At 36.1% G+C, this 16,243-nt stretch overlaps 1 protein-coding gene across 8 annotated transcripts in view; it reads left to right on the top strand.

Annotated features, from left to right (window-relative positions):
- VPS13B (vacuolar protein sorting 13 homolog B) overlaps positions 1-16,243 on the top strand; it is a 439,567-nt gene that overhangs the window by 89,809 nt on the left and 333,515 nt on the right. For all 8 annotated transcript variants that reach the window (XM_062627313.1, XM_062627314.1, XM_062627315.1 and 5 more), the window contains one exon: positions 517-701. In XM_062627313.1, coding sequence (XP_062483297.1) covers positions 517-701 — 185 coding nt within the window. The remainder of the gene's footprint in view (positions 1-516; positions 702-16,243) is intronic.

The following is a 16,243-nucleotide window of genomic DNA, read 5'->3' as shown; positions in this document are numbered from 1 at the left end:
TATGAGGACAAATATGGAATGCAAGGCTCTTTGTATTTTGTTGTATGGATATTGTCTGTATGTGATTTTCTTTGAACACTGAACATATCTGATTTAGTGATTCACTGTAAGCTTTTAAATAAAAAAAATCAGAAAATTCAATTTTTGAACAGATTTCTTCTGTGTTTTTAATAAGTGCATGATTTTATGAGTAGCTCTTATTTTTGTGTGAGCATCTGGAATTGCTTTTATTAAATATTATAAACCCAGGAGGTAATTAGATAAAATATATGTATTTTTTTTTCCCTTTCATGTTTTGGAGAGAGATGCAAAGTTAAATCATGTAACAGAAGACCTGTTTAGGGTGAATTTCAGTATTGGTAGAATTAACTTTTGGAAGCAATTTAACAGGGACACAGCTCCAACCTAACAAACTGACTGCTTGTAGTCTGGTATTTTATGACTAAGTTTTTAAATGGTTACTTTTATGCATCAAAGTAATGATTTTCCTTTTGTTTCTCTTAATATTTTAAACAGGACCAAGCGAACTCATGTCCCGCTAAGAGAATGCATATTTGAACTTCCTAATTTGACAGTTCAAGCAACTAGAGCTCAAACCCTTCTGCTTCAAACTGTTTATCAGAGCTGGTGTCATCCTGTTGGAAACATCAGTTCGGTGGTGGTAAATGAAGCTTTACTGAGTGAGGTTTTCCAAACTTCAGGTAAATATGTGATGCATTTGGTTAAGTATTTATTATTGCACAGAGCACTGCTAGTGAATGTGCATACAACTATATCCTTTAAATCCATGCTTTTACTTGCAGTACTTAACAGACAGAATGTTTTTTGTATATGTATGGGTATTTATAGCTTATGCTTAAAATCCAGGATGTAAGCTAAGCCACCAAGCTTCACTCCTTGGCACCAATCACTGGATGTATTTAATTTTCCCATATAGGATAATTTTTCCATGCTTCCCTCATCTGAAACATCCACCCTTGCTGCCTTATATGGTGCAGTGTTGTAATTTAAGATCATTCAGAGGTGAAGCTGGATTATTAAGGGCTTTATTAATCAATGGCATACACTGAATTTTTTAAAGGGCTGCAGGTGTTTCTCATCCAGTTTCATAAATAAATGTTACTGAACTGTTTTGAAACTGCTGAAAATATGGAAGTCTCGATGATGATGATATAAATAATGAAATTGGTTGCTGTCATACTTTTGCAAAATACCTATGGATTTGTAGAGTAAATTAAGGATTTTGACCACCTTACTGTAGTCTTCAAGAGCAGAAAGATCATCCAGAAGAATACCTTTTTTCTTTATATTTCTATGTAGGCTAGAATAATTTAGACTCATTATTGTTTATCTGTTGTGAATAAACACTTAACAAGAATAATTGAGATCATTTGGAATCTCATTATCAGTCTTGGAGAACGTGTTAGAAGAGTGTTTCAGATGTAGTAAATCATGACTTGAAGCAGAATAGTAGATTAGACTACTACTGGAACATTTTATCAGTTGTGTTTTTCTCAGTCGTATTTTTCAGTCTATTTGTTTTTTTCAAGTCAAATCTGTATTGATTTAATGGTGAAAAAACCTGTTATATTTCTAGGTGTGTAACCCTTGGAATAACTGTTTTAAATGCTTAGTTTTATCTTCTTTCCCAAAAGTCAGTGATTCTCTTCACTCCTAGACTGTGTGGGTCACCGAAGGGTGAGACTGTCATGTTCTAATTTTCAAGTAATGGTGCTGCTGAAGGTAGCAGGTTTACAATCCACACTTCAGAAAAATGTGAAAATGCAGTCATTTGATAATTTCATATGGTCCTAGGGTTTGCACAGTTCCAAACTAACTTCATTTGACATGTTTCAGTCCTTCAGTACAATGACCTGTGATACAACCATGCTAGCAATGTATCAGCAGAACAGAAATATGGAGCACATATTTTAAAGTAAATGAACAGTACAGTACACATGTTTTGATCTTCTTTTGTTTGGGGCTACGTTCTTGACCTGGTAAATTTTACACTTCTGTCCTTGCACTCCACGTAAACTAGTGAAGGTAGCTTTGAGTTCATGGCTATGAAATGATTGCTGTCTGCCCTTTAGTCTTAATTCATAGCTTTGTTCTTTCCATAAAACTACCTTTGTATAAAACTTAATACCATGCCTTGTTGAAAATCATCCTTGTACTTAGTATCTCCTTAACAATATTATGTATGTGTATAAGCTTCTAAAATAACCTGACTGTAATTCTACAGGGAATTTGGAATTTCAGCTTTCTTTATCCTCATAGTTACTTCACTAAAAAACAATAAAAAAAGTAGTCAACAAGGAACTTTCCAGGGAACAAGGCACATCTGTTAATCACTGATACTCTTTTACTAATATCCAGCATAGTTTCTCCAGCATAAATCAACAGCTGATTAATGTTCCTCAGGAGTCCTTGATTTGGGTTTCCTCTTGCCATTGCATGCCCCTCTGCAGCCTTTGATGGGCTGAAGGCTCCTGTGGTGGGCCTGGGAGTAGCCTAGCAGAGTATTATTTGGGCTCCCCCTCCTGCCTTTTTCACTCTGAGCAATTTTGTGGGTGTAGAGATGAGCTTTTCCCTAATATCTCACAGGAATAGCAATCTTTCTATCATTGGTGCTGTGTTTTCCATCTGATCACAGCTTATGTTTAGCTATGCACAGCAGTAGTTAAAGAAAATAGCTTTTCATCCTGTTGTGTTGTGGATGTTGTTTCTTTGATCAGTTTTGTACAAATAATCCAAGTATTAACGTATTTGCTTTATTTTCTTTTATAGCTCTTTTCCTTTGTTCCTTAGCTTTTTCTGATATTTGTTCCTATGAAACTGTAGTATTTTTGCAGGGAAAGTTAACAATAGGATCAAAGATCTCCTTACCTTCACTTTATCCTATTTCTTGTGGGATCTTTCTTGAAATTCATTGCTTTATTCTGCTGTTACAAATATCAGAAACTGGGGGTTTCATGAGTACTGTTGCCCAAGTTATCTTCTAGCTTTACAGTTTCAAACTTCTAAAAACCATCTTTCAAACTAATTAGAAATATAGCAGGACAAACAGCTATTTCATAATCTAGATTATTATGTCTCTGTTAAAAATAAATAAAAAAGCCCTGCCCAGACATGACATTATTTTCAAGAAAAAAAAAAGAAGAAGAAATGGGTTGTGTGGTTTGTCTTCCTGTTTTTAATGGTCTGCTGTTAGCCAGAGATTTCCAGCAACCTTGCCTTCCTAACGTCTAGATCACAGGATTTTATACATTCTTCATACACAGTGCACTACCATTCCTTTTTGTCCTTTGTGAACAAACTGTGCCCTCCTATAGAAGTGTTCTAGTTACGCATTGCCATTCCAGATGCCAATTTTGAAAATGTACTGAGATGTCAGATTTTTCTTCTATAATTTACTCCTTGTATGTAGGTCATCTCAGATGTGTTTGTCATTTGTTTACATAGCCTGCATGTTTCTCAAGTGCCTGTGTCTGTGTTGCCACTTTTTGTGTGGTGACTGAAGAGACTTAATAGTCCGAAACAGTTGTTGCTAAGCTCCTGATGCCTCTATTGCTGCTTTGTGCCAGGTGCTTCTGGGAGTGGCGTGTCTCCATAACATTGATTTAGTATTACTTGAACTCAAAAGCGATACCACAACCCTTTGCATCTTCTCAGCATACATTTTCATTTTTTTAGCAGGAATTATTTTCCCTAGTTTTATGCTTTTTCCAACACAGCCATCTCCAGTTTTAAAAATGCATCACTGAAAGAAACTGTGCTTTACAATATAGGATAAGACATGCTGTAGGGAAAGAACAGATGAATTAGGGAAAAAATAAAAAGAAAAAAAGGAAGGAAAAAAGAAAAAAAAAGGAAAGAGATATGCAAGGGAAGACAAAGTGGGAGGAGAAACAGAGAGAGTAAAAGTAGAAAAGCAGTAAAAGATAAGAAAGCCAAAATTTAATACAAGAACAGATACAGGAGTTGCAGGAAAAGGAGAGAACATCACAGAAAAACGCATGACTATTGGCCCTTTGACATGCTGTGGAGAGTCTCATAAGGTATGAATAGGCCTCTTTGGGAACCTGTCTGCTGGGTAACTCCTGAAAGATTTTCTCTGGATGTGGTTTAAAAAGGGAGCTCTGCACTGTGTAGCTCCAGAAACATAGGAACAGAATTTGTATCTAGTATGTGGGGGCTCTGTCCTTTGGTTTGTCTTTTGTCTGGAGCAGAAATGTTTTTCAGAACTATTTTATGCTGAAGATGGTGTAGGGATTCAGTACAAACTCAGTCTCTTTCCTGTACAAATTCTTGTTGGGAATAAATGGAATACCAGGAGGGCAAAATCCTTCAAGATTAGCAAACTTGTGTTCCCCACCTACCTTCCTCCCCCTGCTCTTCAGAAACCTTTTTCTACTAACAGAAAACCCCTGTCCTCAATTCATAGTTTTGCTGGTTATTAGACTTGCTGTCTTCATCAGGTGGTCTGAGACTTTCTCTTTTGATTGACTTGTCCAGAGGCAGGCTGTCTGAAAAAATAAGTTTTGAAGTCTCAAAAGGAAGTTGTGTGTGTTTGGGTTCTGACAGAATTTAAGAATGAAATGCCTGTACTACTTAAAGTTTGTGTTTGTCATACGTATCAGTAAGGTCTGTTATCTTAAAACGACAGTAGAAAGATCAGTATGGTACTGAGACTACCTAATTGAGCTCAGAATTTGTGAAGGACTCATTATATGAGCATTTCAAGAAGATTATATGGTTTTACACTAGATATTTATTGTAAATATTCTTAAATATTATGCCTGCCCTAGCCTGAGGCTGTTTAATTTTGCTAAGAACACATTTTTAATTATGACTGATTTGGAATTCAAAAATACAGGTAATGACTTAATGGGATTTTTGAGAGCACCTCTGTTCATTGGAGTGATACTGTAGCACTTTCGTAAGCCATGTTTTGAAGTGTCTGCATGGCAAAAGATGTTTTCAAATGGCAACTGGTATTTTTGGGGTTCAGAGAAGCCAAGACAATAAAAAACTTTACGTAAGCGTAAACCATGAAACTTATTACTTGAGTAAATAGCCTTTAACATTAAAAGTACAAGAAAAAATAATGCTGCCTAAAATAGAAGTTATGCAAGAACAAAAGCAATAGAAAATTTAAAATAGTAGATAGGAATACAAAGTGACAAAATGCAAAATAAGAAATGGATAAATAAAACAGCTGCAAACAGCTCCTTGCTGTGTTTCATGAGTGAAGAAAAAGGCATTATAAGTTTTTGATAATGCATTACGTATAGAAAAAAAGAAAAAAAGCTCACACAGAGCTCTTCGGAAACTTATGTTTGTGTTGTGGTTTTATTTTATAATCCTTTTGGTATACAACCACAACAGTGGGTTCCATGTCAGTTCAATTATATGTTAGTTCTTATGATTGCACATGTTTGAAGCATCCTGATTTTGCATTTCGTCCACTAAAAATGTGGAAACAAATGTGAATCTGAAATGCATCACGCTTTCTACATTTTTGCAAGTAGATATATTGGATGCACTGATGTTAATAAAATTGTTTTACAATTATTATTGTACTTTATTTTTCAAAAATAAGTGTACAAAATACCAAAATTTTAGAACAATAGTGCCAGTTAAGGTCTTCCAAAGGTTGAGTGTAGTTAATCCCGTGGAATAAGTTTACTCTATATTTTTTCATTATTTGTTAGTAGGTACCTGAAGCGCTCAGTTTCTAACCATTTCAGGCAGCCAAGAAAACATATACACAGTCACACATGGCTTTAGTTTACTCTGGAAAACTGGAACTTGCTACCACTTTTTCCTTGTCCTATTCAGGTAGTTCATTATTTTGTTGACAGTTCGGTTCCATTAATCTGGTATTTTTGGGAAAATTGCTTGCAGACCTTACATTTCTCTATTGAAGGTGATCAAATAGGCATTTGAATCCCTCATGTAAATGATGTCTTAAAGTTAAAAGAAAATCTACTTTCCAGAAAGTAACTGTAAAACTATTTTATGCAAGATTTCATGTGGGATACCTTAATGGTTGAATAATAAATTTTACCTCATAAAAATGAAATTCAATAATACAGTAGCTTTCTCAGCGCAGTAGCATCTGGTTGAATCTCATGAGAGCCAATATTTTCCAACTCATTAGGATCATGTCGTTCTGTATGTCGTCAACATTGACTTAGCCAAGCTACCTTTACTTACATAACCGCCAAACTATTAAATAGGTCTCTTGTGGAGTGAAGTCAAATATTCCTCTTATTTTGCTTTTGCCTTGGAAGAAGAGAAGAAAATGTACATACTGTAACATTTAAACATCTGGTCTAAACCACATCAGGGTAACGCTGAGGAAAGTAACAGGATTGAGTATTCTTCCCAGGTGTACATATAAAAAAGGGTTGTGGAGCTGCTGCATAGTTCTTTTAACCACTTAGGAAAAAGACTGAAATAAGTGACTTGCCTTTCTAATACCACTGTTTTAAAAACTACCTTTTTTTTCCTCTTACCTGCTCCCTGGCCACGAAACCCCAAAACACAAAACCCACCAAAAGCCCAACATTTTGAAGCTAGTGATAATGCAGGTTGTTAAACTCTAATCATTCCTTGCAGCATATTGGCATTAATCTCTCTTCCACGTAATATAGCCAGTTTTTGCATTCATTTCTACTTAAATTTTCTGATTAAAATCAAAGTGTGAGAGTGTATTCTGTTAAGTAATTGCTAGAGAGTGGCAGGACACAGCTGTATGAGACTTGCACAGTGTAAACAGTTGTCCTGGGTTCAGCAGTAGAAGTAGTTTTTTCTCCTTCTTAGTAGCTGGTGCAGTACTGTGTTTTTGACTTTCTGGTTCTGAGTTACCAGCTGGGCTTAAACCATGGCAACAGTTTACTGTCTTTCATGGGTGATTGTATCCACATGTGTACTTGGCCTTCAGGTGGGATTATAAATGCAATGTGTAAATAAATTTATTTTTATGCATTGTAAATTTCTTTGGAAGTCTGATAGATTATCAGCTCTAATTTCAGGTGGAAAAAGACTGTGGATAAGCAACCTAGTCACAAATTGGCCCGTAATTATTTGAACTCAGTATAGTTGTGTATAATCCTTTCTCTTCTCTTCTAAACATTTTCAGTTATATTCTTAAATCATGAACTGACACTGAACATGGGATAGGTGGGACTTAACCATCTCTTTAAGATGTAATCTGTGGAGTTCAGCTTGTTGAGTAGCTTCTTAGTAAATCCTCTGCCTGAAGTAATGATTCTGTAGTGGCCTGAAATGAGGAACTAACATGTGAAGTAGGCATGTAAACCAGTCATTAGAATTGCCTTTTTATTTTTTCTGGTTAAATTAGTGTATATTATTAAGGTTTGAAAATGAAACATACAGCATTCTGATGAAAGAATGGTGGTAGACATACTTAGAGCATTCATACAAGCTTGATTCTGATTTGTGACATCATGCTGAAGAATCTCATGTATTTAAAAGTCCACTTGAGACTTCTAAAACATCTGTTGTGGTGAAAGTGGATGTATACTGAGAGTCAACAGCAGAGTCACAGAGAAAATGCAAAGGTAAAAAAAAAAATCAATAGGTTGTGAAAGAGATACATGAGATCTATAGATGTACATATATGTATATAAGCTTCTTAAGTTGAATTGTGTTCCAGAATTGCAGGAGAACTCAGTCCAGTGTCTGTGTTGAAATTAACAGTGAACTCTTGTTGGGTATGTTGGTGGCCTGCAAAAAGCAAGACACCTAAGCCTAGAGCTATAAATAGTGCCCTTCCTCCAGAGTCTGTAGTTTATTTGCACAAATAGCAATGGAAGCTGTGACTGAGAGCACCTGTTTAGTTTGTTCAGCTGTTAGCTTTATGTTACTTCTTGTTGCATTAAGAAAGGTGTGTTTGGACAGCAGGGAGGTAGGCTGCCTCTTTGCTGTGTTCTAACTGCCATGGACTGTATCAGGTGAAAAACTCCACAGGGAGGTTGAACTGGTAGCTTCTTTTCTAAGAGCAGCAGAGCATGTTGAGGCTAAACTACTGGAATTAAGTGTTATAACAAGACAGTTGGGAAGAAATAAGTCGTGAATATGCTGCATGATAGGATCTGCAAAATATGAGAAGAGCATAGAGCAGACATGATAAAAAGCTTCAGATAACAGAAGGAAAGATTCTTTTCTGGGGGATGACCCAGAGAATTTGCTGTCAAATTTAGGGTGAACCAGGAAGCCACCAGTGGTCGCTAATGTAAAAGTAGAATGTGAATGAGAAGGTCATAGGGTTTTTATGGTGTCTGTTTTAAGAAGAATGTGCTTGCAGAGGTCCTGCAAGAGAAGTATTGACCCCAGTCATGCTACCATTAGCTGAACAGTGCCTTTCAAAAGAGCAGATGGAAACTTTTTCTTTGGTCCTGGCAAAAAATAATAAGGTCATCAGAAAATTCAAGTTGGAAGGACAGGAGGAAATCTCTAGTCTCATCTTCTGCTACAGTCGTGGATCAGACCAAGTTCCTTAGGGCTTTATTCATTCAGACTTTGAAATCTCCAAGAGTAAGAACACCCTGCCTCTCTGTGCAACCTGTAGCCCTGCTTGACTGTTCAAACAGTGAAAAAAATTTTCCTCCTATCCCAGCAGAACCTTTTTTGTTTCAATACAACCATTTTCTTTCATCCTCCTACTAGGCACCACTGTGAAGAGCCTAGCTGCGCCTTCATCACAATCTCCTTGTACATATAGGAGGGCTGCTAATATGGCTAGTGTATTACTGCTGGTTATTACCTTTTTAAGCATTAAAACAGAATTATAACAGAGGAGTCCAAGCTATTTAAAACTCAGTGATGATGCTCTGGGATCTGTTTCCTGTTCTGATTCTCAGGCCTACTAGATATAACCTGAGCTATGATGCTATAAGTATGTATAATATAAACTCAGCCTCACTGTTGTTTGATTAGGAAGCATACTAATTTATGACATCAAATACTTCTGATACGATCACTCTGGTAGTTTGACAGTTGTGGAAATTTCAGAACTCAGCATCTTTCCTTTTCCTCTTCAGATTAAAGAATCCTACTTTGTAAGCTATGAAATCAGTTTATATAGTGAGATATTCTGAGAGGGAAATGAAAATGAATACAGGTGATACAACAGGAAGAAATGATCAATAATTTATATCTAGTAATTGTGTAATATTTTCTGTTTATGGTTTCATGGACCTCCTTTCATCTTAAAATGAAAACAAAGCTGTTGGGAGCTGTTAAAACTGCCTGTTACAGCGTTTTGTTTACAATTTTCAGTTCTCAGGCTTTTGTAGTTGCTATTTACTATTAAACACTGTTAAACACAGTAGAAGCATGTTCTCTGTTTGCAAACATGCAGTATTGAAGGCTGATCTTGAGTAGTGAGTTTGCATAATGTGTGTAGTCTTGATCAGCTGAAAGTTGGAATAAGTTGAAATCATGTGGCAGATTCCAAGTATTGGACTGTTGCTGGAAACTCATAACAGTGCCTACAGTGCAAATAGTTTACGAAATATAGTATGCTGTAACATTACTTCTATGTAATGGACTCTAATGAATAACATGGAAAACTACGTTCCATTTGTGGGAGCCTTTTGGTTGTTGTGAAAAGGTAAGATGATAGCTACTAATGGTTTTCCTGCCATGGAAAATTTCCAGAGTATTAAACACTGCGATCGCAATTGCTAGTACGATGCCTCCGTATGATTTATTATTATATTAAATCAGGCTTTGTAAAAAGCTACATATGATTATTTTAAGACTAGAGATTATAGATTCAAATCCCACTTTGTAAATGCATGGATAGTCAAGACAAGTATATTCTCCAGGACTATATATTGTGGGAGATTAAGCTGTTAAACTGTTCAAATACAGACTGAGGAATGATTATTGTGACCATTGCAGTAAAGAATAATGTTTCTCCTACCTATATAGCTCAACTCATACTCATACAATAAAATTAATGCAAGGTACCTCTAATAAGGTAATGGTCAGAACAGAAAGTATTATTTTACTGGACAGCACTAGCTGACAATTAGAGTGGTGCTTTGACCATGTTTTTTTTAGTTAGCATTATGTCCCTAAAGGTGGGCAGTTCTTTTGGAGAAAAATTCTACCAGTGGTAGAAATAAATAGGAATGTTAAAAAGGTACTAACAATAAGGCAGACAAAGTTAATGAAATATTTGATTCTCAGGAAGCAATAATATGCAAGAAAATTTTTAAATTAATATTTTACAGTTTTGATTTTGCTTTTGGAATTATGGAGGAATAAAGGAAGAAAGGGAGGTGTTCTGTTATGGTATTATTTAACAGTGTTCAGTGAATGTCCCTTCTGTTTGTGTGAAGCATTATAGGAAAATTAAATATGGCACAGCAGATGGAACTGCTTTGATCTTGCTTTGAAGTGTGGCACTATTGTAGGAAAGCACTCCTTACTTTGCAGTATTGTTGTGTAGGATTTTTAACATCAATAAAGATACGTACCATTCTATGTGGTATGTTAATTAAAAGCTTGAATTCTAAGGAGATGTCATAATTCTATGTCTAACCACACGTCTTGAATTTTGGGAGCTTTATCTTATGCAGAGTAAAGAGCTCCTACATCTGCTTAACATACTCCAAAACATGCTTTGGAACCGGGGCTGCTGTTGATTCAGAGAAAGTAATCAGAGCTATTTCCAAAACCACCTTTGTTTTAGTTGGAGATAATCTAAATAAGCGTAGTCCCCAGTCTGAGCTTAGTTTTTCTGTTATGATTGTATCATAAAGCTGGTATGGATACACATCAAAACAAATGTGTGGTTTACTTTTTCATTGTTTTTACCTTTTTCATCCTTATTTTTTGGTTCCCCCCTCTCCCCCTTTTATTTTTGTTTTGAGGACAACATGATAAATAAATCCAGATATTGCACCTTCTTATGCTGATTTCTCCTGTCTTTACACCCTGATTTGTTGCTGCACCTCATTCGTGATCATGATTTTCCTCCTTTCACTATTTTTATGTCACATCCCTGGATGTTCAACGTGCTTTAGTGGTCTTTTGATTTTTTTCCTTTCTCATTTTGATTTGGCTGTTTTTCTGCTTTAATAAACAGCAAGGAATCTGATCAGTCAGGTGTGGAGGGTAAAACTGTTGCTTGGCTGTAGTTTCAAATGTTTTTCTCATTAAAGATGCTTATTCTGGGGATTTTTGTACCCATTTCCCCCCCTCGATTATTGCAGGGTATATGTGGAGTAACTATGTTGAAAATACAGAAATTAAGATGAAATGCGGCTCTTGGGTAGTGTTACAGAAATGCTTTAAGTCTAGACTGATAAAAAGGTGGTAAGGTTTTTTTTTGTTTGTTGTTCCTTTTTGTTTTTGAATATTGCAGTAATTTTTCAACTTTTTCCATTTAAGATGTTGACATGGTTTTTCTCTACCTGCTGTTGGAATAAGAAAAGCTTCATTGCTCTGAGGTGTCTGGTTGTGTTAAGAAACAACATTTAGTTCTTCTGCATGAATTGTCACCTTAGTAGGAGCATATTGTCTGGCTCTATCTTTTCTGAAAAGTGAATACTGAATGATTCTGAGGAAGATGCAAGAATCATAGAACCTAGTGTTGTATTCTTGCACCTGTGCAGAAACTTTTAAGTTCCCTTCTGCTGTTAGATCTCTTGTTTTTACCTTGCTTGAATAACGTCACAGCTGGATACAGCAGCTTTGTGCCAACTACTTTTTTCTTATCTCCACTGTCTTTTTTCATTCTCCTGTATGGAATCTCAGATTTATGATGTAGCAAAGAAATCTTAAACTAGGTATTTTAGTAACTGAAATTGCTAACTAAAAGCTTCTAAAGAAAAGTAGTAACAAGTAAAAACACTAATAAACTAGTCACATGTTTTACTACAAGCTGACCAAGAAAAGTTTCTGTGCTCACTTAACGAGCTGTTGCAACTTATCATTTTAGGAAGTCAGGGAGTCCTTGAGATTTCCATTTTTGATATATGTTCTGGAATGTTTTTCTTATCTTTTTACTGTCTTCTCAAAATCCTGAAAAATCCCTTCCCTGGTATCTCTGTATCAGCCTATTTAGTGTGCGCTCAGTGGATTGTACTCAGAAGCTATCTGATATCTTTCAGTTTCAGTTTAGGTAGCAAAAAACCATCCTCCAAGTGTAGTTGTACCCCTCTGTGTGATAGCTGGGTCCATTCAGCTTTCTGACTTTGTATTGTCTGATATTTTGACTGTCAAAGGAATATGTTAAATTCTGTTGCTCCCCTTTAACATATATGTCAGCATGTCATCTGAGAAATCCAGACCCCAACTAAATATGGGGATGCAGAATTATTCTCTTTTCTGAGTATCTTCAGATTTGTTACCACTATGAAGAAGTAGTCAGCCATCCATCTGCAGTGAGTTCAGCAACAGGAGGAGTTTAAGTAAGAAATTGAGTTAGGGTTTTGCTTGGTAAAGGATAAGGTTTCAAACTTCTACACTTCCAAAGGATGACTAGACTTAGAAATAAAATACATGTTTTTCAGAGGCTTTGGACATCACATGAGTCTGTTGTGACTTGGTATCAGAAGTCAGCCCATTTTTACCCACGAGAATGGAAACAAGTGGTAGCAGTGCCTTCCAGAAGGGAACAGTCTCTCCTTCCATCCAAAATGTACCGAAGTATAGGGTTGTTTTGATATGATCTGTTAACAAAACAAGGAATTGGGAACAGGGATTATTATTTTTAACCCAGGGCTTAAATGCAATTTTTGAATGAGTGCTTGACAATGAATATTTGCTGCTGTAAGTAGTTACAGTCCTGTGCTTGGTACACTCTTGGCAGTAAATGCCTGACTGACTGGCAAGTTTAGAATTTTAGGGAACACAATTCTAAATTTACACAGTGTAAAACACCTGTTAGATATCTGTTATACTTACTCTTTTCCCACTTATCTTCTAAAGAATACAGTTTCTGCATGTATTCAGTAGCTTTTCAAATGCTGTGAAATTGTGTTGTAACGAAGATAAGGTAGAGTTCAGGATGAACTGCAATATTCTGGGCATGCTCGTAGGAAATTGCGTCTAAAAATATACTGTTTGTGCCAACAAACTGATCACTTCAGAAACATTGGGAGTTCATAGATATTTGTCTACTCTTTTTAGACTGACTGTAAGCTTTACGGCAAAGCTTTGAGGCACTGACATCCCAGCATTTGTGGTTCTGTTGAAAGCCCGTATGATTGCATCTTGCTATAGCTCTCATAGCTTCTGGTTTCATAAGTTAACTCTGTATTCCGTCCACTGAGCTTAGATGAGGTGGTTGTGATCACCAAAGTGCTAAGCACTTGATCTTCTGTCTTTCAAGAGAGCTTTTTATAAAACTTGCTTTGATGTGTACTTCATGTCCAGGCTACTTTCCCAGTGGGATCACTTTTATGATGCTATCCATTCATATGTTGCAGTATCCCATATGTTATCAATGAAACACAGCTTGCCAGCAGATTCGTGCTTATCACCAAGATAGTACCTCTACCATATTCAGCAAAAAGAACAACTGCTTCTTTAATTCATAAAACTTGACTTCTGTAAATTTGCACAAGGGCTTGAAAAACTACCCTTGCGTTTACAGAGTATTTTGTAAATACAGAGAAAAAATAGCTGGAAAAGGGACTAGTACTGGAACAAACTATTGTTATGATCTCAGTCTTCCCAGCTCATGCCCTCCCAGTTCCTTTTTTATCTTTATTTGAATGATTTGTCTGACTTTGAGTGTAAACCTTTAGGGAAGGGTTGTTTTGTTTTTTTTTTTTTTTTTAACGATGTCAGTGAAGAGCTGTTCTAACTTAAAAACTGGAGGGGAAAATGATCAACAGAAGGAGCTGGCGATCAGTTATTAAGGCATTGCAGTAACCATGGTAAAGTCTACATGTATGGTTGTGAGATCAATAAAGAAATACAGTTCACAGAAGCACAGAATGGTTTGGGTTGGAAGGGGCCTTCAGGATCATCTAGTTCCAACCCACCTGCTGTGGGCAGGGACACCTTCCACTAGGCCAGGTTTCTCAGAGCCCCATCCAACCTGGCCTTGAACACTGCCACATATTTTTTTCTAATATTCATCTATTAAGCATTCAGTCATATGCTATATTTGCTGTGCTTTTGATGAGAAGACTGGGCTGCAGAAAAAGAAGCTGCAGACTTCATAACAGAATACTTTGAAGCACACGAACAAATCAAATGGATGAATTCATAGAGAACTAGATTTGTGTATTTCCCTCCTTGTTGTATTCTGATGCTGATCTGAGTTATGAAGATTGTCGTATGTTTCTATAATACTGCCTAGTCTTTTCTGGAACCCATCTTAACTGTACAAATCCTTCCAGGGTGAACATGGGACTGTTTTAATTGCATCAGGTGGCTTTGTTCTTAGGCTTTCGAAATGACATGATTAGCTGTGTATTAATTAGTTTTTGATGAGGTTTTCTTTAGTGTTCTCTTGAAATTCTTATTTGCTGTAATGCAGTCAAATTTGTGAGTGGATTAACAATTTCTCTATGTGTATCACGTTCCTTAATCTCCTTTGCAGCCTTTTCTTTCAGTATTTTGCTCTCAGTTGTTTGGATATAATTGAATGTATTCCGATAGCATGTTTGTTTCCTATGCATTTATAGTACTTTAAAAGTTCCTATTGCAAAGACCAGTGAAACTTGAAGCTTTAATGTGCCAGCCTCAGTATTTGCCTGAATGTCTATTTGGAATTCCAGTCCACACTTCATCTATGAAAGTATAAGCTTCTGATAAATCACAGAAATACTGCAGGAGTCAGTTTGAAGACTTTCTCAAGAATGGCAGAAAGAAAAAACTGTTCAAGGTGGCAGGATATTGAAAAAACTTGATATAAGAAAAGAAAAAAGAAAAGACCAAAGTGATCGTGAAAAAGAAAAGACTAAAGTGATAATGAAAAATTAGCAGAATGTGCTTATAGGTAAAAACAGTGGAAAAAGTAAAAATAGTTAAAATAGCATCATTAACTAGTTGTTTTTTTTTTAGCCAACTCTGACTTTGCTTTATTGCTGTTTTGAAACTTTTTGTCATTAAGAATATGCTGTTTAGTAAGTTGTAGTCAGAACTCAATACCTCAGTAGAGGTCTTTCTAGCATTTTACAATCTAAAGGGAAATATGTTCTTCATTTCTGTAAAACACACTTAAATTTTCCCCTCTCCTTAGAAGTCATTTTCTATTTCATTGAGGTAGTACAGAGCTTTTTTGTTCTAGTCAATTAGAAAATTACTTCTTGGTGCAGTTGCACTTAAAATCACAATTCAGAGCCTAAGTGCTCTTATGGATGCTTCCCTGTTTGGACAAAGCTTACCAGGGGAGCTCAGAAACTTGCTGGCTGTAGAGTCAAGATGCTTTGTTCTTTTCATAAGGCATTGAATCATTATTTAGATGAGAGAGTTCAAATAAGTAGAATTTTTGTAATTCACTGTTACCTATATAAAAGATACATACACACACACACGCACACACACGAACACTCTTTTGGGTAAGTCTTTGTATTCAAGTGGGGAATATCTTTTCATTCCTTGCCCTTTTTTCTTGGCTTTCAGTGATTTTAAGCATATAAACAAAACCAGCATATGCTGAGAAACAGCTTCGAGGTTGCTTATGTCAGGTTAGTGCTGTACATTGTTTTGTCCTCCCTCAGAGAGCAGCTTGACTTCCAAATGTTGATCAAATCATTGTTTTGGCATTTGAAAGGCCACTGATATTAAGGCTCATGTGGACTTCAGAATGGGAAATGAGGTTCGTAACAGAAATTACTTACAAGCCCGTAAAAGTTGCTTTGTAAGAGGCAAATCTACTGACAGTTGTCTGCATCGTGTATTTAGAATAAAACATTTCTGTCTGGCAAATTGAAGTGTAACAAATTCCGGCAGCCAAAAGAAATTCCAGCTAGAAGATGCTTTTTTATATTGACAGTAGTTAATGACTGCAGCAACTTTCTGAGATTGCAAGCATTTTTTTTTTGATAGATGCATGCTGCTGTTTAAAGCACAGGAGAAGAATTGTGTGGCCTGTATTTTTAAAGAACTAAGGCTGGATGATCACAGGGCTTTTTGGTTTTACTTTTCATTCTCTGTTACTTGATGCTTCACAAATTATTTTCTGTTTGAAATGTTATTTCCCTCAGATCTCTAACTGGAGCCAGCTGATTTCAGAACT

The sequence above is a fragment of the Pezoporus occidentalis genome, unplaced genomic scaffold, assembly GCF_034315485.1.
Source record: "Pezoporus occidentalis ecotype Australia unplaced genomic scaffold, CSIRO_AGI_Poc_V1 ctg3, whole genome shotgun sequence".
In the NCBI taxonomy this organism is placed as follows: Eukaryota; Metazoa; Chordata; class Aves; order Psittaciformes; family Psittacidae; genus Pezoporus; species Pezoporus occidentalis.
Note: the sequence above shows the minus strand (reverse complement) of the source record. Positions and strands in the feature narration are given on the sequence as shown.